This window comes from Gastrolobium bilobum, unplaced genomic scaffold (assembly GCF_033153095.1).
Source record: "Gastrolobium bilobum isolate Gb01-03AN ecotype WA unplaced genomic scaffold, APGP_CSIRO_Gbil_v1 utg1885, whole genome shotgun sequence".
NCBI classification, from domain to species: domain Eukaryota; kingdom Viridiplantae; phylum Streptophyta; class Magnoliopsida; order Fabales; family Fabaceae; genus Gastrolobium; species Gastrolobium bilobum.
In genome coordinates this window covers 453,539-480,344 of record NW_026899589.1, presented here as the reverse complement: position 1 = coordinate 480,344, position 26,806 = coordinate 453,539, and the positions used below count along the sequence as shown (strand labels likewise).

At 32.3% G+C, this 26,806-nt stretch overlaps 1 protein-coding gene across 1 annotated transcript; it reads right to left on the bottom strand.

Annotated features, from left to right (window-relative positions):
* Positions 1 to 2,479: 2,479 nt before the first annotated feature.
* Positions 2,480 to 5,780, bottom strand: LOC133291776 (G2/mitotic-specific cyclin-1-like). Its single transcript, XM_061490102.1, has 9 exons — positions 5,670 to 5,780; positions 5,513 to 5,565; positions 4,992 to 5,143; positions 4,776 to 4,901; positions 3,624 to 3,713; positions 3,277 to 3,498; positions 3,072 to 3,170; positions 2,785 to 2,963; positions 2,480 to 2,676 (listed from the first exon to the last, which is right to left on the bottom strand). The coding sequence occupies exons 1-9, from the start codon at positions 5,777 to 5,779 to the stop codon at positions 2,532 to 2,534; spliced, it is 1,176 nt and encodes a 391-aa protein (XP_061346086.1). The 5' UTR covers position 5,780; the 3' UTR covers positions 2,480 to 2,531.
* Positions 5,781 to 26,806: the final 21,026 nt, after the last annotated feature.

Below are 26,806 nucleotides of genomic sequence, written 5' to 3'. Positions count from 1 at the left end.
GTGTAGCTTTGGAGTAGGGTTAAAACACTATGGTTAAAGACTGTATGGAGATCAGTGAAATGATTGATAAAACCAAAAATATTTCTTTTTAGTTTAGATTACGATGTATTTCAGATGTAACAGTGAACTTGACTTCTGTATAATTAAATTTTAAAAATATTTTATCATATGCATTATATATTCGCTGCTTAGATTTAAAGGGTATTTCTTTTATAGCCGCTGCGTTATATATAAAATAAGATTTAAAAATTAATATGATATCATCTATGCTAGCCAGTTATAAGGGATTTTACATTTCTATAAACTCAAACACAAGTTTTCCCGATTCCTTACCAAAACTCTATCAAGACTAATCCTCACATATTGCCTTTATCTGTGATTGATCGGCATTTGTTGTGTTCGCTAGTGTTGTTTCTTCTAGTTGTGCCACCGTCGAAACAAAAGGTAACATGTTTTATCCTGGGAGGCATTTGTCCATGAACCTTAGGTACTGTTGAGGGGGCAAAATTATCTTAAGGATACAATATTCAATATTGAGATTAGGTATAATTTTCTACAATTTTTATACTTGCACATTGCATTCTAATTTTCTGTGATTGCTTGCAATTTTTTTTATTTTTGATATTTTCGTAACCAACAACACGAATTTTGCACTACCATCAATAACAATTATAACATTGTTAAACGATTATAATATAATTCATTAGGAATGATCTATTCACGAGGAATGAGGAATTTAATTAATTTGTATGAAGTTATAAGTTCAAACCTTAATATTATTATTTTATAAAAAAGAAATTATTAATTATTAATTTCTTTTTTTCATGTAATAATATAAATTTTGGGAAGAAATTAATTGCATGACAAACATAGACCACCAAAAAAAAATTCCATGACAAACATATATTAAGAAATAAAAACAATGTCTATTATTTATTTTAAAACAATAAATATTTATTGATTTTCATAATATTGAATTATTTTTTATTTAGCTATTATTATTTCTTATTTCTTAACATATGTTTTTATTAAGTGTTTAATATATTTTTCTACAAATATGAGATAATTTTATCTTATGGGAGTGGATGGAGCCCATTGAAGACGCAGCAGAGAAAGAGAAAAAAAAAGCTTTATTTACTTTTATATATATGCAATAAATAAAATTATTTTATTTTTACAAAAAAAATATTAAATAAAAAATATTTTCCTTATGAAGAAGTTTGGAAAAGTAATCTCATCTTTATTTTTCTGTTTTAAATAAATAAAAGGGTTAGGTGTTGGACAATGTTGATGAGTTGTTGGCCTTACTTGGAGCACAAGAGTCAAAGAATTCAATGAATGGGACATTAAACAAAGCATTTATTTTAGGGCCAATTTGCACGAAGCACGGTAATGAACGTTGGACGACATGGCATCGTCAAAGTGTGGTAAAAGACTGAAACAGTTCAAAAATAAAAGTGTAAATATTTTTTTTGGTCTTCAGCAAATTTTACGATGTTCGCTTTAGTCTCTAGTAAATAAAAAGGTCCATCGTGATCTCTAAAAAATTTAAAATGAACCCATTTTAATCCTTTTAGAGACTAATATGAATCTTTTTTGAATTTGTGAAGGATCATAATTTCAACTAAATGGATCCATTTTAAATTTCTAAGAGACTACGATGAACCTTTTTATTTATTAGGGACTAAAACGAACGTCATAAGATTTGCTGAGGACCAAAAAGTATATTTACTCAAAATAAAATTTGAAAAATTTGAAAAATTGATACCCCAAGTTTTCTAGGAACTAGGGAAGCCATACTAATTGAGATGTGACGCTGAAGGAAGGCAATTTGTCAGAGTGCGATAACAAACGTTGGATCACTTGTGCGGTAAAAGACAAAAGGAGTTATAGAAAAGAAAAATTTTAATTTGAAAAATTTTACACCCCAAATAGCACCAGCTTTTCTAGGAACTAGGGAAGTACCATTATGAAATGTAGACTCGCCAGATTACATTATGAAATTGGTTGAAGAGCCTAATCAATTTTGAGAAAACGGATTGGTTCTTAAACCAATTCGAAATGGATAAGAAAAAAGCAAAAATATTCATTCAAATACTTGAATTTGAATGAAATTGTTTCAATATCATTCATTTACATTTTTTTTTCAATGGGGAACAAGAGAAATACAGATTTTAATGAAAAAGTTAGGAAAAAAGAAAAAATATTCATCAAAATTTCTATATCACCATTTCCATTATTTTGTTCAATGGATCATTTCCATTATTTTGTTCAATGGGAACAAGAGAAATACAGAATTTAATGGAACAGTATTGTTCATTTGAAACATAACAAGAAAAGGAAAAGGGTGGAAGGAAAGTAACTGAAGAACAAAAACGTAAAAAGAAACAGAAACATAAGAGGGATTTCAGAATCCTAGAAACAATCTCCCATCCCCCCCAGTGCAAGAGCAACCTAAGTTGCTCTCATATGTGCATTTTCTTAACCCAATTCGGAAAGTCAAATGTTGTTGTTAGTAGCTATATGGACTGCTACAATGGGTTCTCCAGAAGAAAAAGTGCTGGTTCACATCTTGCAGTATAGCTATGTTTAGATGAGCAGTACTTCCTATGTACCCCTGTAAGTTTCCCTGTCCCAGCCTTCTGGTGAAAATCAACTATTAAACTAGAGCACTCTCTGTGTATGTCACACAAATAAGATAAGATAAACACACATCAGAATTTAACATATGTCAAGCTAATGGATAATTGGAACATGAAAAAGTACTGAGCTGAATGTGCTTACAATAGCTGATCTTCTGAATAGTTGGTGTGCCATTCACATGTCTTACTCCACTGTTTGAAACCATGGATACTGCATTGAGCCGTGTAAACTGCAGCTGCAGCTAGTTGAGATGGAGGGAACTTCACCATCTCATATTCCACTAGAGATAGCTCCACCAAGAAGAAAGCTAGTAGCTCAAGCTGTTCCATGGTGAGGAATGAAGTAAAAAAAAGTTAGTAATTTGCAGGTTATGGTAAAAGCATGCAAAAAATCCATTGGAAATATTTGGCAGCAATATGAATACTGACTTTTCTATTTGCTTGAGCTGCCTTTAGGAACCTTCTTATAAAAACATATGCTGTTGGCACAGACATTTTAAACTGCAATGTATTGACCATCAACTTCTCCTGCAAGGTTTACAAAATGTCTTAGTTACTTACTTGTCATACATATTGAGTGGTTCCCCAAATGCAAAAGTGTTACAGGTATGTCAATAAAGCAAACAAATGTTACCATTTCCAGAACTTCCTTCCTTGTATATGCTTTGTCTGATATCAGAATTAGATCCCCAACCACAGGTAGTGAGACTTCCTCATACTTGCATGCCAAAAGCATGGCAACCAGACCCACCAACTGAAGCTTCTTTCTTACCACTGTAGACTTCTCCAAAAATCTGTCTATAACATTAACCGTAAGAAACAATGTCTCGTGCATGAGGTCAAATTTGTCGTGCACCTGAGGGTTCAAAACAAGCATATCAATATTTACAAAACAAAATCAATGGTAATTATATTTGATCAAGTAGGTCAACTATTAGCATTTTCTTGGCATAGTGATTCAGGAGAGAACATTTAATATACCTCAATAAGCCAGTCAATCAGTATAGCCCTCATCCTTCCATTAATGTCAGGTTGTTGTGCCATATAATTCGGTGAGACACAGCTAGTCCTCTGCATGCAGCTAATGCTGTTAGTAATCAAAATTTTATACGAAGACATTCCATATTAGTTAGCATTCTCAAATCAATTTTGATTTCCAAAATTTAAAGTGAAATCTGCTCTAATTGCTCTAATTGGTTTTTGAGTACAATTTTTTTACACTAACTCAACTCAGTGAAATATTGTTTGCAAGTTATAATAGAAAAATAGGGAAATGTCTTCATAAAAATAGGACAATAGTTAATGGAAAATATCCAACTCAACAGTATTAGATCATCATAGTTTAATTTGCTTTGCTTATTCAAACACTATTGCATGCCTACATGAGAAAATAGACTCTTGCTTTAGTAGAAAATACACTTGGTGAATATTGATTGCAAGTTATAATAGAAAAATGGGGAAATGTCTTCATAAAAATAGGACAATAGTTAATGGAAACTATCCAACTCTACAGTATTAGATCATCATAGTTTAATTTGCTTTGCTTATTCAAACACTAGTGGATGCCTACATGAGAAAATAGACTCTTGCTTTAGTAGAAAATACACTTGGTGAATATTGTTTGCAAGTTATAATAGAAAAATGGGGAAATGTCTTCATAAAAATAGGACAATAGTTAATGGAAACTATCCAACTCTACAGTATTAGATCATCATAGTTTAATTTGCTTTGCTTATTCAAACACTAGTGGATGCCTACATGAGAAAATAGACTCTTGCTTTAGTAGGAAATACACTTGGTGAATATTGTTTGCAAGTTATAATAGAAAAATGGGGAAATGTCTTCATAAAAATAGGACAATAGTTAATGGAAACTATCCAACTCTACAGTATTAGATCATCATAGTGTAATTTGCTTTGCTTATTCAAACACTATATTGCATGCCTACATGAGAAAATAGACTCTTGCTTTAGTAGAAAATGCAAGTTTTGGTGTATATGGGCATCGATCAATGAGCAATTAGGACATGGGAGATGAGACTTCAGATGCAGCACACTCAAAGTTCAGTTGACAAATTAGAATTACATTTCAAATGATCAGATAAGTGTTCCAAACTCTTCATTCCAAATGTACCTCGTTTTTTCTGTAGTTGGTAAAAAGATCTTCAATGTAGTCCACCACTGCAAGAGGATTATTTGCATCACAGACATCAATGTCCAAAACAGGCTCTTCAATTATATCCTCCATCTGAATTTCATCCTAATAGTCATTATTGCACCGATTAAAGTTTGAAATAGATTTTAGGGACAAAAAATTTATAAAAAAAAAACAGAGACATAAATGAAATACCATCTGATCTGGTTCACTATGCCCTTCTAAAAACATGGGCACTGGCTGGTCTTCCCTTGGCTTGTGTTCATCATCGATAAATATACACTCTCCAAATCCATTCGAATTTGAAATTGTCAAGTCTGACCTCTTGGTTTCCTGTTCACATCGACCCCATCACTAAAAAATCTTAGTTTCCATAGTTAAGATTCTGTCTGTGCAGTGCAGCAAATTTCACAGAAGGAAGAAAAAATCTACCTCAGCACGAGATTGCTGTGTGCTAGCAATTTGTGCAGCAAACCTCCTAAAACAACAGTAAATCAAGATGAATCCATCACATTAAAACTTGTATGGAAATAAATTAAAATACCATTATTCCTCCATTTGGTCACTAAGAAAAGAAAAAAAAAAACAAAATAGTGATACGTAGTGAAATGCATTTCAATTTCAAAATTTGAATATTTTTCTCACATTTTTTATTGCATCCACCAAAAAAAAAAACCTTTCTTTCTCACTTTCAAAAGTGTCATTTCCTCACCTGGTGATGGGTCGATGCACTGGATCCGCCTGCTTCTTTTCACAAACATCATGTTTTCTGTGTGCCCACAAATCGAAAACCAAACAATCAACATTTGAAACCAAAAAAGACAAGAAATTTACACGAAAAAAGACAAGGGTATGGTCAAAGGAGAAAATTACTCTGACAAAACCCTCTTGTTAACAACGCAAGGGTAACGTCGATCTTCCACCAGATTCTGATTTATTACACTTAACGCTCTTCTGGTCTGCACAACCTTTCTGGTACCCATATAATCTAACCCTCCTATTACAAAAAAAAAGAAAAAAAGAAAAAAAGAAAAAAAGAAAAAGATGATACCACCCATGTTAAAATCATCATCTTCAATCTTGGCAGCAACATTGAATCTCAAAATTTCAGTTAACCCAATAATGATTATACCTTGAAAATTTGCTGGATTAACGGCGTTAGAAATGTTGTCATCAGAATTCGCCATTTTAAATTTTTTTTTTCTTTTGTTGATGAAGAACAATTACTCTCACCCTCAAAAAAAAAAAAATTAAAATCCTATAAGAAGGACATTCAATTCAATCTTAAAGCAAAGAAGGGTAGAAGATGATATGGGGAGGAGAAGGAAGTGGCAGAGAATAGCGTTATCACTGCACACTAGTACACTGAAAAGAACTAAAATCATGGGGTATTTGTTTTGAAAATTCAACGGCTAGTCATTCCTGACCGTTGGATCAATATTGAGAGGCTGGCAAGACCATTACATTATTTTCTATTTCAATGTTGTCTGTCCTTTGTACTGATTCCTCAAAGTCCTGATAACGGTAATAACATGGTTACCATGTGAAGAAACGTGTCATTACAGCCACCCACCCCATATGCTTTTTTTCAAATCACAATTTCCTTTACTAATAACTTTGTTGAACTTTTAATTTAAGGTAAATTAATATAGGGAATATGTTTCTTTGCGTTGTATCAAAGTATAAGATAATTTTATTTTACCCAGCTAGCTCAGTTGGTAACTTGACGCTGAGTTAGTGGGGTTGGATATGTGTTCGATTCCCGCTGAATGCATTCTTGGGAGGGGGCTGAACCTTTAGCCATCACTGTTCCTCCGCACTCCGGATTAGTCCCATAGCCGGCTCAAAGAGTCGAAGCTCGTGGGGATACCGGAGGGAGCCAACTCGTCTCAAAGAGATAATTAGGGTTGAGTAACTCAAAAAAAAAGATAATTTTATTTTATACAATATAAAAAAAGTAAGTGAAATTATTAAGGAGAAGAGAGGAAAAAAGAAGTGAATCTTACTCACTTTTTGTACGTGAATAAAATAAAATTATCTCATATAATATGAGAGACATATTTCTCGATTAATATTGACATTATAATTCTCATATCTATACTCATCCGAATGCCAAAAAGATGTTTGTATTAATTTTTCATCAAATATTTATTCATCCAAATTTAATATGCTAATTTTTTTAAAAAATATATATATATGAAAAAAAGCCAAAATCTAAAGTCTGAACCTAATCATTGGCTTGATATTGGCCTTCTTTACTGCAGTTTTCTCCTTCTATTTAATCTTTATATGGTAACAGTGCGCTCCAATCTGCGCTCTACCGCACTCTTGAGCTTTTTTTTTTTTTTTTCCAAAGAAAAATGCGTATGTGAACATGAATGCATTAATTAGAAAATTTCAATCGAAGAATAAAAAAGGTTGAATCCTGAATATCAATTTATGGATAACTAGTGAATTACCTGTGCGTTGCACAGAGGAAAAAAAAAATCACGAACTTACATTTTTTATCCTTCAATATAAAAGGAATGAATGAGTAATAATGTACAAATGAAAGTACGAAAGAAAAAGACACACGACGCTTCAAAAACAGAACTTGTCAAAACCTTTTGTAAACTTGATCTGGGTTGTAGTACGCCTCATCTTCTTCTTCTTCTTCACTGCCATTGACCCTAACTCGGTGAAGGAAAGCTTGGCATTTGTGACCCACTCCAATGGTCCCAGCGCGAACTTATCTAGCGAAACACGCTCGTAGACATAATTTGATTCGGCTAGATAATAAAATTCCCAGCAATAAAGCTTCACGTTAGTTATGTCCTCAATTGAAGGAGACGCCACCTTTCCAAATATCTGCAGCAACACATCCGACGGCAGATGTTTCAGGGAATCTCCACCGGTGATCTCCATTTTCATTCGCTTCTGTGACGATGAAGCAGGCATGGTAAGATATGAGAATGAACAATTTTGGATGAAAAATTCACGGAACATGAGACGATTACAAAAAAACAAAAGACCCTGTCATATATAATGACGCTGAAGAGATACACAGCCAAACGATTAAGGGCGAAGGATAATAACTTATGTTTTATCACTCCTGGCTTGAATCAAGGATAATATAAATACAAAGTTTAAATTTTTTATACAAAAACACACTTTTTAGTTGTTATACACGTATTTTTTTGGATAAAAAATAGGTACTTTGAATTTTTTTAAACTAACTGTCTTTTTGAATTCCAATGATAAAAGCTTAGTCAAAATTCGAACTTGAAATTTAAAAAATAGAAAAAAAAATTTGAATTAAAATATTTTTTTTATTATGATTATTCTATCATAACATGTTTTTAGTATTGATAGACGTTATTTATTTATTTTTTTGGATAAAAGGAGACAGACTTTGAATTACAATGATCAAAGGTTAATAAAATTTGAAACTTAAATTTATAAAATAAGAAACATTAAATTTGAATCAAAGTTACTTATTTCGTCACATTAAAAATAGGAAAGAAAAAATCAGATTAAAAAAGACATACTTTGAATGCTAATTATCAAATCATAACATGTTTTTAATTATTTTTTTAGGAAATACATGTTTTTGTAGTTGTCCTTTTTAGGATAAAAAAAGACATACTCAGTATTCCAAAGGTCAAGGTTGATAAATTATGAAACTTGAAATTTGTATATAAAATGTGTTTAGCAGTTACAGACGTAATTTTTTGTTTATTCGGATTAAAAAAAACAAATGTTGAATTCCAGTAATCAAAGCTTAAAAGATCATTCAAACTTTAAATTTCTAAAATCAGAAAACAAAAAAATGAATAAGAAGAATTTATTTTCTGGTCATGATTATTGTTTCATAATATGCTTCTTTATTAGGAAACAAATGAATTTTTTATTTATTTATTCTGGATAAAAAAACACATACTCAGTATTCAAGGCTGATCAAATCTTAATAAAATATAAAAACTATAAATTTTTAAAGTAGGAAACAAAAATTCAAAAGTAAAAGTTCAATTTTTATTTTATTTTTTGGATATAAAAGAGATACTTTGAATTCCAGTGATAAAAAGTTTAATAAATTTTGAAGTTGTAAATATTAAAAATAAGAAACATAAATTTGAAAGAAAAGTACTTATTTTGTTTCATTAAAACAGGAAACAAATTTTAGCAGTTTACCTTTGTTTGTTGTTGGATCAAAAAGACATTTTTTGAATAAGAATAAGGGAACACAGCAATAGATAACATAACATGACACAGATGAACAACTTAAGTTGGTATTGCAAAAACACAACAAATATATCAACATACATTTGATTGCGCGTGCAGGTATTGTTTTGAATTAAACACAACAAAACATCAGAAAACACCCTGAACTGTCTCCAAGAAACATTGTGTATTTTTTAACTCCAACAAAAAAACCACACTTCAGTAAAGATCTTGTCTCCAAGACACAAAAAAACCACTCTTCAGACATAGTGTGCTGATCTACGAGGTATTATCATCTGCTTCTGCATTAAATCTATTTAAAAAAAAGAAAAAAAAAGAAATTAGCATTGAAAAAGGGCAAAAAAAGAGAAAAAAGAAAGCCAGTAATCAACATTGAAAATGATATAAGCATATGACGTAAAGAGATCTAGCAATGGAATCATATCAGCACATGATATTACGAAAAGGAAAAAAAACAAAGTATACATAAGTGATAGACTTGAAGTATGGTTGCTGAAAAAAAATAAAAGTAGCATTGTAAAAAGGAAAAAAAAACATAAGTGACAGACTTCTTTTTTTATAAAAGGAAAACAGAAAGACAGTATTCAGCATTGAAAATGATGTATAAGCGTATGACGTGAAGAGATATAGCAATGGAATCATATCGGCACATGATGTTACGAAAAGGAAAAAAACAATATACATAAGTGACAGACTTCAAGTATGCTTGCTGAAAAAAAAAGAAATTAGCATTGAAAAAGGGGAAAAAAAAGGAAAGAAAAACATAAGTGACATACTTCTATTTTTATAAAAGGAAAAAAGAAAGACAGTAATCAGCATTGAAAATGATGTATAAGCATATGACATAAAGAGATATAGCAATGGAATCAGATCGGCACATGATGTTACGAAAAGGAAAAAAAACAATATACTAAGTGACAGACTTCAAGTATGCTTGCTGAAAAAAAAGAAATTAGCGTTGAAAAAGGGAAAAAAAAGGAAAGAAAAACATAAGTGACATACTTCTATTTTTATAAAAGGAAAAAAGAAAGACAGTAATTAGCATTGAAAATGATATATAAGCATATGATGTAAAGAGATCTAGCAATGAAATCAGATCAGCACATGATATTATGAAAAGGAAAAAAAACAAAGTATACATAAGTGATAGACTTTAAGTACGGTTGCTGGAAAAAACAAAGTAGCATTGTAAAAAGGAAAAAAGAAACATAAGTGACAGACTTCTATTTTTATAAAAGGAAAACAGAAAGACAGTAATCAACATTGAAAATGATATATAAGCATTTGTGCATAATAAGATCTAGCAACAGAATCAGATCAGAACATGATATTACGAAAAGAAAAAAAAAATTACATAAGTCACAGACTTCAAGTATGCTTGCTGAAAAAAAAAACAAATTAGCATTGAAAAACGGAAAAGAAGGAGACAGACTTCTATTTTTAAAAAAGGACAAAAATCAGCATTGAAAAAAAAATATAAGCATATGACGTAAAGAGCTCTAGCAATGGAATCAGATCAACACATGATATTACGAAAAAAATATAGATTTGAAAATACGTAACTCTTTTTCAAGCTTTATCTTCTTGGCTGTTCGAACAGCTGAAAAATTGAATTCTCCAGCAATGGGATCATAAGAATGGGTCAATGGTGTCAACATTGTGAGAGAGATATCACCAACGTCAGTACTATCACAGGTCTGACTCTCAACATCCTATTAATACTTCGGTAAAAAAAAAAAAAACGAAGGTATGTCAAGTATGGACTTATGCGTAACATGAAAATGTTTTAAAAAATATTGCGTTACCGCAGCCTTTTCCGGTCCTGATGATCCAACTTTATTTTCGCGTGCATCCTCAAAATTTGCTTCATCCTGTGATATACAATAACCAACAGAAATAGAGAAGTAGCATACATCTGGATTGACGTCAGAGTTAAGAGACTCAAGGAACGATGAGATTATCTTTTCGTTGCTACAAATTTTAGAAACTTGATACGTGGGCTCGCTGTATGAGTTCAAATCCTTTTGTTTGATATTTAGCTTGAATAGCATGGACTTTTCATTCAAAACATTTAACTCTTCTGGAAATTGATCCAAATCCGCACCCTAGACAAAACAAAAAAATAAAGAAAAGATCATCCAATATACAGCAAGAACAACATTGATAGCGCTGACTGTAAATCCTCTACGTCAAAATATATGTGCTAAATTTTTCATAGAAACAATAATACAAACCCTCTTGAAAAGCAGCTCACGCAATTCAGCAGCACTCATCTCCAGCAAAGACACACAGTCGCGATCAAACAGAAGAAATGATGCGAAATCCGTGTTATCCACAACTTTTACCTGAACACTAAATCTATGCGATTGCAAAATTGTATATCAGAAAAAAAAATTAGTGTTACAGATTAAACATAATTTAAAAACCGATTAAGAACAATACCTGGGATAGTAATCTTCCCAATGTTTTTGGCAGTTCTTATAGTACCACTTTTCAAAATCCTCCAAAATAGAAAATGGACATTTTTTGCAAGACTTGTACCACCAGTTGTATTTTCTCTCAATAGATTTTATAGTGCCATACGCGAAGCAAGTTGTAACCTTAAATATAGCAAAATCGCAGGCAAACAATTAAAATCATTCGCACAGACTTGATATTATTAAAGAAATTCAAGAAATTCGAAGAAACAAAAATTCTATATCTACCTCGCCATAAAGCTTCACATCACTGATAGACTTCTTTTCAGTCTCATTCAGAAAATTATTTTCGTAAGAATAAGATGACTGAGTAGACAACTGAGTCATCCGCAGACTACTCTCAACACCATCAGTCGAAAGACTATAGAGAGAAAATGGACATCAAGTAAATATTAACTAAATAAATTGTCACATGAGTTTAAGAATAACAAACACACTTTTTTTTGAACTCAACGATTTCTGGGATATTCGAATCCATGACAATCCTCGTTGTATATTTTGTATTGGTTAACCCAACCTTACCTATCGAGTTGAGCATATAAAAAAACCGAAAAGCAAAAAAATAAATAAATTGTGAATTAAACAGAACACGGAAGAATAAAGTATTGGAAAAAAAGATTGTTAAAATCATACCCCTAAAACATTTTATCCTGCCTAGCTGGACTATCATGACGTGATGAGGAGTGTCTCTGGCTGCCATAAAAGATTGGATCTCATCCACATAGTGCTCCCACAAAGTGCACTCCAGCTTGTGACCTCTTCATATGAGTTGCAGCCCAAACGTACAGTAAGACACGAAAAATATATAAGGTAACACAGCTAAAAAAAACAATATTTATAAATATTAAATTTACAATACCTAAGGTTGTCAAGCTCCAACACAACCATCTTGGTCTTCCTACCAGAAACCACACGTTCACAAACTTCACCAATCCCTGATATTAAACCAATGACGTCTACAAAGAAAAAAAGGGCAGCAAAGAGTTTGTAAAAAAAAAATAAAAAAATGAAAAGATAGTAAGCACAATTATATTACCCACTAAATAAGGTGAGTCGGATGTTTCTTTTCTCAATGATGTCATAATCAACAAAATCAAATTCACTTGCACAAATATTAGAATCAACAATTGATCTAACATCAGTCCTCAAATTGAAAGACAAACGATACTGATGCCTGGTAGGCCTGAACACTTCGCTATTGAATCCAACTCCAAATTTTTTGATAAAATAGCAGTCTCCTTCATGGATTTTCTTCCGCACCGGCAAAGAACCTTTGACAGTGGCGTTGATCTTACCACCCTAAAAAAAACACAGTGAACTCAAAAAAAATGGAAGATTTAAAAACGCAAGAACCAACATTTTTAAAACGGTAAGAACAGACCTGTTCATCCAACAAAACCATTTCAACGTTGTCGTCTTGATCTATACGTTGAAAGTTAGGAACTTTCCAAGCCCGAACCACCTTCACCTTAATCCTCCAGTCCTCCTTGACAGGACTGACATCCTTCAGAAAATCATATTTTGACATCCTTTGAAGTTGTGTGTTGTAAAATCCCCTACTTAAAAAAGACGACGACAGCAGCAACAAAATCACAACGGAGAAAACAAAAATTAAAAAACGAAGACGAAAAGCAGCAACAAAATAAAAAACGACAAATGATATGAAATGTGGGGGAAAAAACAACGACTAAGAACGACGGCTGGCCAAAAAAATGACGAACAGCAGCTGGGAAAAATGCTAAGAACACGAAGAATAGGAGAAAAAAGAAGATGTGAGCAATCTGGAGGAACGACCAAGAACACGAAGAAATGGAGAAAGAAGAAGATGTGAGCAATCTGGAGGAATGACTAAAAAAAATGAGAAGGCGTGTTGGTTTTGTTAAACGTTTAACATTCCAAGGGAGAAAGTAGGTGAAGATTAATTTAGTTGTCAGTTTTTAAATTTTGAAAATAAGATGAGCTGTGTGTTAATGGAGATAATTAATTTTTAAAATTTGAAAATAAGATGAGATGTTCCCAATAAAGATGAGAACAAATCTGCACCATTGATTTTAGGTAGCAAATCGTGGCCATCAATTTGGAGTTCAGATTATAATTTCTTTTCGAATTTTTTTATTTCCTGAATTACCAAAGAAGGAAACTTTTTGAATTGTGTAGTGTGAATGCAAACCTGAAAGTGAAGGAGAGGCAGACACGTGTCAGAAGTTGCCAAAGAATGGCTTTGTCTTAGAATATAAGATTGATTTTAGGTAGCAAATCGTGGCCATCAATTTGGAGTTCAGATTATAATTTCTTTTCGAATTTTTTTATTTCCTGAATTGCCAAAGAAGGAAACTTTTTGAATTGTGTAGTGTGAATGCAAACCTGAAAGTGAAGGAGAGGCAGACACGTGTCAGAAGTTGCCAAAGAATGGCTTTGTCTTAGAATATAAGATGGGAATGAATTTTCTCTTACATCATCGTGTTATGTAAGATGATTTTAATTATTTATGAACAAATTAATGATAATGAGAGATGAAAAAAAATATTGGAATAAAGTGGGACAAAACCATAACTATCGATTTTCCATGAAAGATTATAATCTTATTTGACATTATATTGTTATTTAGGATGGTTTTAATTATTTATGCACAAATCAATAGTAAGAAGACATGAATGAGAAAAAATATGGGATAAAAAATAACAAATTTATAAACAATCAATTCAACCCAAAAACTTAAGCTGTTGTTGGGTGAGGACATTTTTAATAGTTTATATTATTCTCTAACACATCCTCTCAAGCAAGAACTCATTGGACTTGAAGCGTAGATATTGCACAGGTTTAATTTTTGGTTTACCTTATGCTTTACTTAATTTCACTAGAAAATAGAGGCAATGAGGATCGAACTCGTGACCTCGTAATCACTAAAGCTCTGATATAATATAAAGATCTAATTTAATCCAAAAACTTAAATTATTAAATGAGAGCTTTTTTAATAATTTATATTGTTTTTTGTCAAAAATTATCACAATTGATTTGTCCATAAATTAGAATCTTCTCACATACTATAATTGTGTTATATAACACAGGATTGATTCCCATGCCAATATAATAATTGTAACGTTTCATATCATTGAAGTTTGGAAACACATTCGTAGTGTAAAAAAATAGTTTGAACTTTCAATTTTAATGGTGATTTTCCTTTTTTTTCCCTTGTCCTTCTAAAAAAATTGTGAAGTTGTTTGAATTATCTAATTATACGCAATAATCGATTGTGGTTTATTATTTTAATAAAAGTAGGTTGATTCATAATTCGTATGATACATTTGAATATTTACGTGTTAATTTAAGTTATTTTTATTCAGACTTGAATATTTATAATATTAATTAGTATAAATAATAAAACTCATTAGCTTATATTATGTTTGGATACTGGGATTAATTTAGTTTATTTGGTCCCTTATGCATTCATAGAAAATATATTGAATTACTTTATGACTTATTCCATAAAAAATTGTGCATAAAGAGTATAAACCGCAAAGAAAAATTTATCTAGAAATTATGATTGTCGTGAATATAGTGGAAAAATCACTTTTTTAGGAATATTATCAAAAATTTGTTTGATAGACAAAAAAATTTCCGGAATTATTTAATTAAATTTACTGAGTTTGTATTTGGTTGATTATGAAATATCAGTGAGAATGTGAGGTTCTTTTACAAAAATAATCTCACCTTCACATTTTTTATTCAAACATGTGTTTGTATATCCCGAGACTCCGTTGGGTGATAAGAAATATATGTCTAATCAAATAGCGAAACAGTACATTGAATAATAATCACACGACAATGACATAATGCAATTATCAGGGTTATTTTGGACAAAATTTTCTCAGTTTTTGTGCCGCTTACACGAGAAAGGAAGAAACCCAACTAATCTGTGGTATTATTTGGTTGGTAAACATATTTCATTTTACACAGCAAGTCGAATTCCAGGAGTCAAATTTTCTCAGGAAAAACTTTATTAAATGGCTAGCAAATATTGCATTCATTTTTATCCAACACTTTCTCAGGTTTTTACAAATAAATAATAGTCTTATAAGTTTTGCAAGCTTTTAAAATTAAGCGAGACAATTTTTTATAATCTCAAATCATATCTTCTTATAAGAAAACCAAAAAATGATATTATAATTTTAAATAATCCTACAAATTTTCATTTTAAAAATGTATTTAAATTTTTTGGTAACTAATATTAGAGATACATTTTCTTTATTTATGTGTATCAAATTAATTTTATTTAATTTTTTCCCTCTAATTTATATGATCAAAATGAAAAATACATAAACAATAATAATAATAATAACCTTTTATAAGATAATAAATTTGAAATTTTTATTCATGCATATTTATGGGAATTTAAATTTCGTTATTAATTTCACATAGTGATAAATAAATTTATGGATAAATTATAATTTATAAATATAAATAAATAAGTGTGATATAATTAGCATATAAAAAGCTATTTTATGGCATGACCATCGCAATAATGAGATTTTTAATTTTATGTATCTTGTAAATTTATTGTTAACACTAGCTTTTATTTAAGAAAATAAAAAAAAATTATTAAATACAAAAAAATTATATTTCTCGCATCTACCCCACTTTCTTGTCATGAATATCCCTGACAACAATACATCAACGAGACATGTATTAGATATTTGTAATTATATAAAGAAAAAAAATGTGTATATTTTAAATAATATAAAGTTGTTGTTTTTTAAAGAGAAAGAGATATATCATGAAAGAGAGATAGTGAAATTTTTTTCCTCTCCCTAATAATCTATCTCTTTTTCTCTCTTAAAAGAATATTCTTTAAAAGGATAAATGAAACACACCTATTTGTTATCATATATTTCAATTTCTAAATGTAATATAATGGCATTTAGATCCCCAATAATTTCATCTCAGTCTTGAATTGTAAATGGCAAAAAAGAGTGAAGGTCGACATAAATATCTGCAACAACCACCTAGGTATGTGTTATGGACTGGATCAAAATATTAACTAGTATGTTTACCTAGTATGTTTTGCCACGGATTCAATTTGGTCTTATGCTGAGGACATATTTAAAATATATAAAATGATTAAAGGACGTAATAAGAGAGCACGAATTTTTAAAGTTAAATCAATATCCCAAACTAATTAGGGTTGGGGTAGATAAAAAATATAAAAAAATTGAAAAAATATAAATAAATAAATAAATAAATATATATATATATATATATATATAAATAAAGAGGTAAACAATTAAAAAGAAAATATATTAAGGTAAATTATAGATAAAAATATATAGGAGGGCAAAAAAGACACTAAGAAAGTAAGACAAAAAATTAATATATATATATATATATATATATATATATATATATATAAGTGAAAATAAAAGGGTGTAGAAAAAATAAATAAGTAAAAAAAAAAGATGGGGAAAGGGAAAAGAAATAAAGGAAAAGAAGGGAAAAATAAAGAGAGGGGAGATGAAGAGGAAATAACTAAAAAAAACTATCTGGAACATAAGAATAACACTGGGTCTAACCCTCCACCATTCTTATTTTATTTATTCTATCCTAAGACACACTGACTGTCAATCTATATCTCACTTCATTAAGTCTTATTTTATTACTTTTTCCCAAGTAAGTTTCGGTCTACCTCTACCTCTCTTTGTGTAAAACTCTTGGTAACAAACTTTTTTTCTTACAGGAGCATGCATGGACTTTCTCATTACATGCCCAAACCACCTCAATCTATGGTCTCTCATATTTTCAGCCACCGATACTACTTCTATCTTTCGTCGAATATCTTCATTTCTTATTTTATCTATCCTCGTATAACCACACATCCACCTTAACATCCTCATTTCTGTTACTTCCATTTTATGCTCATGTTGTCTATATGCTGGCCAACATTCAGCTCCATATAACATTGCAGGTCTTACTACTGTTCTATAAAATTTTCTTTTAGCTTAAGGGAAATTTTACGATCACATAAAAACTCAGATTCACTACACCATTCCACCCATCCTGTTATGATTCTATGATTTACATCCTTATCAATTTGTTTACCTTTTTGCAAAATGGATCTCAGGTATCTAAAAGCATAATTCTTGAGTACCACTTGACCAAGTAGATGCACAGGATCTTGATCTACATCTCTTACCAGAGAAAACTCACACTTCAATACTCAGTCTTGCTCCGGCTTAACGTGAATCCTTTAGACTCCAACGGTCTTCTCCATAATTCAAGTTCTCTCTTAACACCATATTTGGTCTCATCAATAAGCACAATATCATCTGTAAAAGACATACATGATGTTACTTTCTCTTGAATATCTTTTGTTAGTTCATCCATAACTAAGACAAATAAATAAGGACTCAAAGAAAGAGAGAAAGAGAGTGAGGGAGGAAGGAGAAGAAAGCAGAGAGAGATTGAATTTGCATGTTATGAATCGATAATGATCAAGTGATACAATGAGTTGTGCTTTTATATACAGACTAGGAAATAAGTAACTCAGCAACTCAGCAACCATATGAGTGACACCTGTAACTAAAAGTTTAACAGAAAAACTAACCACTTGACAGCTGGCTAACCATTTCACAGCTGTAAAGGAAGACTAAAAACTAATTACAAACAACTCATAAGCTGGGATACAGAAGCAATGCTAATACACCCCCTCAAACTCAGAGGCTGTGAGTGAAAGACGAATAATCAACAACTCTGAGTTTGTGACGAAGAGAGATAAAGCGTGGAGCTCCAAGAGGCTTAGTGAGCGTATCAGCAATTTGATCCACGGCTGGCACATGAAGAACTTGGAGTTCTTTAGCAATTACCTTGTCCCTGACAAAGAAGATATCGAGTTCCATATGCTTTGTACGAGCATGCAAGACCGGATTGTGAGAGAGAGCCACGGTGCTGAGATTGTCACAGTAGATGAGAGGAGAACCAAATTGAATGTGTAGTTCTGTAAGTAAGGATTTTAACCAAAGTATCTCAGCAGTAGCAAGTGCAAGACTTCTATACTCTGCCTCAGTGCTGGAACATGCCACAACTGATTGTTTCTTTGACCACCAAGAGACAAGGTTGGCTCCAAAGTAAACACAGGCTTCAGAGGTGGAACGACGATCATCGGGATCAGATGCCCAGTCTGCATCACAGTATGCAGTGATAGAGAAGTGGTTACTGGGATGACTGGGTTGCAGCATCAATCCATGTGCAAGGGTGCCCTTTAAGTATCTGAGAATGCGTTTAACAATGGTCCAATGTTCTTCCAAAGGTTGGGACATGAATTGACACATTTTGTTGATAGCGTAACTAATCTCTGGTCGTGTCAAGGTGGCATACTGCAGTGCTCCAACTATTGAGCGAAAATGGAACGGGTCAGGATAGTAGTTGGATCCATTTCGTGACAATTTACAGCCGGATGGCATGGGAGTGGATATGCCTTTGGCTTCTGCCATGTGAGCCTTAACCAGAAGATCTTTAATATACTTAGACTGAGAAAGAAAGATAGCACCAGAGGTTGCTCTTTTGACCTCAATACCCAAGAGCCTTAACCATCCCAGCACCACAGCCTTCCATGATTAACTGCAACACTGATTGTATACCTGCCTCTAATATCTCAAATACCTCAAATACCACACCTAACACAGATTCCAATAACTCATTCCATACTGAACCATTTATTCCTCCTCTCCCTCAGCTTCAATCATCCTCCACTGTATGTGATGTTCCTTCTCAACCTGCACCTGATCCTGTTAGACATTCCACCCGATCCTCACACCCTCCTTCCTATCTCTCAGACTATCATTGTAATCTAACCACATCTCTTGAACCAAGCTCTATTAAACAGGCCCTGACTATACCTCACTGGTTCTCAGCCATGCAAGCTGAGTATGATGCTCTTCAAGCAAATGATACTTGGACTTTGGTTCCTCTTCCACCCAACAGAAGTGCAATCGGATGTAAATGGGTTTTTCGTGTGAAGGAAAATCCAGATGGCAGCATAAATAAGTACAAGGCAAGGCTTGTTGCCAAGGGATTCCACCAACAAGCTGGGTTTGACTACGATGAAACCTTCTCACCAGTGGTTAAACCTATAACAATTCGAGTCATTCTTACAATAGCTGTATCCTATGGTTGGTCCTTAAGACAGAGCTTGATGTTAATAATGCCTTTCTTAATGCCATTCTTGAGGAGGAGGTGTATATGCAACAACCTCCTGGATTCACTTCTAATGACAAGTCTCTTGTTTGCAGGTTAAAGAAATCCCTCTATGGCTTAAAACAGGCTCCAAGAGCTTGGTTTGACAAATTAAAAGGAGGTCTGTTGCAGCTAGGATTTTCTGGTAGCAAGTGTGATCCTTCCTTATTCATCCATCGCAGCAATGGACATTGTGTCTTCATGCTAGTTTATGTTGATGATATTATCATCACTGGAAGCAATGCTAATAAGGACTTAGAGTCAAACCTTGGGGTACACCTATCGTGATAGAAAAATAACTTGATGTTTCATTACAAGCTTTTATACATGTTGTAGCCCCATCATAGGAAAATAAATTTTTAAAGTTAAATGTTAAAAATAAATTGTCACAACTCATATTTGAGCCATGATCGACATATAGGTTAAGATAATTCAAACATCCTTAGCCTCGCAAGTGTATTTTATACAAAGAATAAATAAAATAGAAGGAAATTTCAAGTAATTCATATTCTGAATTTTACAGGACGTTTGGTAGAGGGTAAATTTTTTTTACCAGGTAAATATAATTACTGGAAAAATCATGAGAAAGTAAGTTTGCTGGTAAAGTTGAAAAAAAGTTGTTTGGTTAGACGAGATATTACCGGGTAAATTGACTAAAGTTTTGTAAGCCTATGTTTGGTTGAAGGTAAAATATTAATAGGAAAGTGATATAAAATGACGAAAGTAACCCTTTTTAATTTTTTAATCTCAATTGCTTGCGTATGACCCTAAGAAATCATTGTTTACATAAATCTACAACTTCACAATTAGTTTTCTAATAGAAATACACTCGATTTGAGGAGTATGTAAAATTACTGTATATACAAAATTCATATTTACATCTTTGGATCACTGAATCAATTCAAAAAATGTACAAACTAAAAAAATGAAGAAAAACTGATGTGTATGTGGACAAACGGCATCCTATAATTCATACAATGGTATACAACTTGTGCATTTGACCCCTATGAGCGTAGTTGACCTCAGTTTTTCATGGCAAGGTGATCTGCTTTTTCTGCATACAGGTACCTAATTTTGTGGTGTATATCTTGAGAACTGACAGACGCATGGTTTGGCAAACTGAAGGCATGGACAACATCCACATCTCATATGCTACTTGCCCCAAATGCAAGAGAAGTGAAGGTGACACCCAAACCCGTTGCAATCGGAAAGGCCAAAGTTTGCAAGACACTTCTGTGAAGTCAAGGTTTGATTAAGAAGAAGAAGAAAATGTATGTAGCAGTAACTCACCTCCCACCTTAAGCACAACTTTAGTGCAGTGCAACCATATCTCCAGATCTGTAGATGAGAATGGGTAACTCAATTTACAAACATGGAGGGTTACTTTGGTCACAATTTTAGCGCTCAGTTTTTTACTTCTTCAATTTTTTCAAAATACCACATCTCAAAAGTAGTATTTTAAAACAGTGAATTTGAGCACAAAATCAACTGGCATATGATTTTCTATGCAAAATTCTTTCCTATACTTTTTTTCCTTAAACTTGTACCAAATATGATATTTTAGAATACTCATACACACTTCTCCATTTATCCCAAAAGAAAACCTGAACCAAACACAAATCAATTTTGGGTGGTGTTTCCTTTATATTTCTGACATTCACAAACAAATCAAATCAAATATCCGGTACGCAATGTATATATTATCGACCAACAACAATAATTATCCCAAAATGATTTCTCTAATATTCTTCCCATAGCAGCAAAATGCTTAGAGTTTCAAAATAGAAAAAAAGAAGGGCTCTTATCTAAAACACGACTATCAAAATATGTTATGGAATGATATGCAACTCCCAACAATCGGCTACTTAATTACCTCATGATTTAGATGGCAAAATAAAGGAAAGGTGAGTTACATAGAGTTAATAAGGACATAATAACCACAATCATAAAAAGGGAAAATACGATACGCACGATCGATTGATTTTTTTATTTTTATTTTTTTGCCAACTTAGTCATAAACATACTTGAATAGTGAAAGTAAGCAATGTAAATAAAATCAATAAAGTAAATGTGTGAGCAAGAAATCAAGAAATTTTAGAATAATGAAATGAACATTCACAACGCATAATACAATCATAAATTTATTACGATAGGGATTACACATGAGAGGATCAAGCAATGACAGCTCCACCTTGTTAAAAGTCCTCTTCTCCTAAGGGTGACTTTTTTCCCAGGAGTCACTCCATTGGGGGTGACTTCATCTCGCTAATGGCCTTCTCCTCCAAGAGCTGACCTCTCTTTTGGGGCAACTCCATCTAACGGATAACTCTCTTCTCCCAGAATAAATATTTATATACAAAGGTGCACCTACACTGTTACCCCTTGCTAATTGTTACAAACATTGTTGTTAAAATCTCGATTTATCACTATGATTTTACGTTTTTGCGATTTTTTTTATCAAAATAATTTTACTAATATTCCAAACGTTTTTACGATTTTTTTACATTACGATTTTACGATTTTTTAATCCCCTTCCGATTTTACTTAAAATCTCGATTTTAACAACATTGGTTACAAGATTCTAACATGGATCCTAAAAATATATAAAAAACATTTTAACAAAGCAATTTTTTCTTCAAAACATTTCATTTTCAATAATAAGTGAAATTATCAAATCTCATTATTTTAAATCAAATATTTCATATTAAGATTATACCCAACATTTATAGAAATTTTAAATGTCACAAACCATAAATATGATGCTATATGCATCTACCGCTGTCCGCTAAACAAATCTTTGTAAAAATGTGAATTTTCTCAAATTTTTGAATAATGGATTTATCTCAAATAATTCAAAAAGTTAATCTTTAAGGAATGGATTGCACTCCTTCCTCCTTATAGCACTTTCCTTAACCTTAAAACATCACCCAAATTTGCTTTCAAGAGAAAGGAAACGATAGGACTTCAAAGTTTTATCAAATTTTTAAAAGAATGTTTAAAATTTGGTGGAAGAAGAAGCAAATAAAGAAAAAAAAGAAATATAATAAAGAGAAATGAGAAAAAAAATTATGAAAAAGGGTTCTGCGTGTAGGAGATAAATTTGAGAAACAATAAACCCTTCAATTATAAATTAAAAATATATTAGTGCTTCACTTGGGAAAAGCTTTTCCCACGAATATATTTACTTGTTAATTTACATTTAAATACCTGCCATATTAGTCAATATAAATAACAAAGGAAGCCTTACTCCATAAACTTGTAAATTTATTATGTACTTTTTATATTTGTGAAAAATATATTCAATTACTCCATAATTTATCCATCGAGAATTGTGAAAAGATAGATAAACTGAAAGTAATTGTTCAACCTTTGCAAGATTTCAAGATGTGCATGAAAATTCCTTGTGATCTTAAATTAAATTTCAATAAGTAAATTTAAAACTTGTACTCTAATTTTATATAGCCAACGTATTTTTATTTACAAAAATTAATATTTGGATTTTTCAATTTCCAAAGTTAGCGAGAAACTTAAAATTAAAGATACATTTTCTTTATATGTATCAAATTATTGCTCTTTAAAATTATTTTTAATTCTAATTTACACGATTAAAATGCAAAGTGGAATGTAATAATAATAATAATAGCAGTAGTAATAACAACAATTATAATAAAATAACAAAATTATCACAATATAATATATTTAAAAAATTTATTCATGCATGTTCATGTGACTTCGAATTTTATTATTGATTTCACATAATGATAAACAAATTTATTGATATCTAAAATTTATAAAGAAGTAGGATTGATATAATTAGCATATAAAAACCGGGATTGTTTTTCTCATTTAACATAAGAGAAAAAGAATCTCCTATACACATATATGGAGGCTTTTTGACCCTTTTGCCCCTCATTAATTAATTAATAATCAATTTGCCCCTGATCAAGAACTATCCACCAACCTGCCCCCTTTTAGTCGACTACCTTGCTGTTTTAGTCGAGCAAATGGTCAATCTTCAGAAAGTGGACTACCGCAAATGTAGTCGACTAAAAAATCATCTTAATCGACTACATTTTTGGTATATTTAGTCGACTAAGTAACGATATTTAGTCGACTAAATATCGACGGATTTGTTTTTTAAAAACCCCCCATTCGGCAGAGGGGGAGTAGGATGACCTAATCGACTAAGGAGGCGGCCCAAACCCCAAATCCGCAGGAGCAGCTGAAGAACGCCCCAAACCCTTCCCTTAGGCGTGTGGATTGGCCCCAAATACGGTCCAAATCGTGAAATCTGAAGGATAGGTAAGGTTTCTTAACTTGCATTGTGTTTTAGGTTTAGGAATTTTTTTTATTTGTTTGTTGTCCGAATTTGTGAACTCTAATCAAAGCGTTTGTTGTAGGTTTTGTAACCCTAATCTACTAAGGTTTATTTTTTTGCATTGTGTGAATTTTTTTGTTTGAAAAGTTTGTATGTGGCAAAAGTTTGCTTTTGGTTTACAGCCCTTATGTTGCAAGTTTTCATTACCATCATGACATGTTTCATATAGTTAAATGCTGACATGTTTCATTGTAGGTACCCTAAACAAATGACGAGCCGCAGAAGACCAAGCGATGAGGGCAATGAGTCACTTGAGAGACGCACCAAGCATAGGCAAGAGCGGCCTTCTTCGTCAAGGCGACAAGACGAAGAGCCTGATACTGTTGACCTCCCGTATGGGTATCTGTTTGAGGACGACCCTGTCGTCCACGCTTCATTCGTACGTGACCATTTGAACCGGCCGTTATGTGCTCCAAAATCTTTGGATACAGCCTTTTTTGATAAGGAGGGATTTGAAATTGTGGGGGTGTTGGAGGCGGCACATCTGAGGGTGTTGGCCGAGACCCTATGTCCGTATTCAGAGCTTATGGTGCGGGCCTTCTACCATAACCTCAGCTACGTACAGGGCGAGCTGAGGTCGAGGGTCTGTGGAATAGAGATCATCATGACGACACCTGCATGGTTGGAGATACTCGGCTATGATTTTGACTCTTCTCAGACTGTGGCGTATGACGCTGATAGTGGTGTAGTACTTCCAGGATATGTACGAGAGGATGCCGTGCAGGAGCAGAGAAGAGTCCGTGGGGAACACTTGCACTATACGGTGGGGTTGCTTTCTGTGGAGTCCCGTATACTACACTATGTCCTCACCCACGTTCTGTTTCCGCGATCTTTTAATCATTCCAGGGTGTTGGAACATGACATTCCCATTATGTGGGTTTGGAATTGGGCAATGACAATGATTTCACAATATTAGGTCTGTAGAGATAGTGGGATGAAATACAATCGGATTGAGAGGATTACACATGAACAAAGGGAGCTATTTAGGTTTACACAACAACAACAATTGAAATGAGACCGAAAACATGGAAATTATAGGGTTTCAGTCGACATTTAGTCGACTAAATATCGTTACTTAGTCGACTAAATATCCCAAAAATGTAGTCGATTAAGATGATTTTTTAGTCGACTACATTTGCGGTAGTCCACTTTCTGAAGATTGACCATTTGCTCGACTAAAACAGCAAGGTAGTCGACTAAAAGGGGGCAGGTTGGTGGATAGTTCTTGATCAGGGGCAAATTGGTTATTAATTAATAAATGAGGGGCAAAAGGATCAAAAAGCCCATATATGGAAGATAGAGGAGAGAGAATAAAGAAGAGAGAGAAATTTTAAAGTGGATCTCACATCCCATTTGTATCTAGTGAATAAATGTTTGGTGCTACTGTTGCACCAAAATTCAGTGCATCCCACCAATGGAAGTATTACACATCATAGGAGAGAGAAAAAATTTGGCAGAAAAAAGAAAACTTTAACTGACATCTAATATTTCTATTGGTGGGATGTACCGATCCTTTGGTGCAACAGTAACACCAAAGATTTATTCGTATTTAATGCATGAGATAATTATCTCATGCAACATGAGATAATTATTTCCCATAAAAGCCATCTTTTGTTATAAATTCATTTAAGAAACTAACAATATTCATTAAAGGGCTCGTTTTTTCTACCGCTAATGTAGATAATTTATCTACATTGAGCCTAAAATGATGTAGTTATGAGGCAGAAATCAAAGTATTTTTATAATTATAATTTATTTCAGGATTATAATAGTCTTTTTCATTATAATTTTTTAATTTTTCAAACCAAAACGACATCGTTTTGGAAGCGAATATAGACAACTTATCTACATTCATTTTAAAAACATTAAAGGCTTCGTTAAAATACCATAAATGTTTTTCTTACTTCGACTCTACTCTCTTGCCATAAAAATCTCTGGCACCAGACCTGATTCTTGAATTGAAAATGCCAAAGAGCAGAGGTCTACATAAATATCGACCACAACAACCATGTAAGCATATTTTGCCACATTAATAAGATTGATTTTTTTCGTCTTATTTTGAGGAGATATTTAGAGTTTAAAATATGACAAACGATAAAAAGCCTAAATAACAGAGCACAGGAACAAAAATTTAAAGTTAAAAAAATGTTAAAAGCAACCCATTACAACCAAATAATGATAGCTCTGTCGGCGAAACCTTAATTCCAAGACCTGCCCCAAATCGGACTAGTCGTAAAGCGATGAACCAATTGAAATATCTCAAAAAAATAAAAAATAAACCATTACATGCACAAGATCTAACAAGGTGGAAATAAATATCTAAGAAGAAAATACTAAATATGTAAGGGAAAAAAAAGAGATTTTAATTTTTTAGGCTCTAAGTAATAAAATATTATGTTAAGTTTCAATTAATCCGAGTTGAGTTGGCCGAACTCAGAGTGTAAAACTCCTTTATTAATCTCTACAAGAACTAATGTTCATGGTCAAGTTAATGAGCCAATAACAAGGTATTAAAGTACTTTTCATTCATTAAAACGTGTTTGAGCTGGAAGTTTTTATCTCAAACTAGTTCAATACCTAAATGCAAGTCCTAGTATTTCTTCCTATTTAAGTCATCAAATAACTTCATACACAACGTAATTTTCATTCATCCTTGCAGGAAATCAAGATAAATTATTACTCACTTCCATCTCTCTAAAGGTTTATAT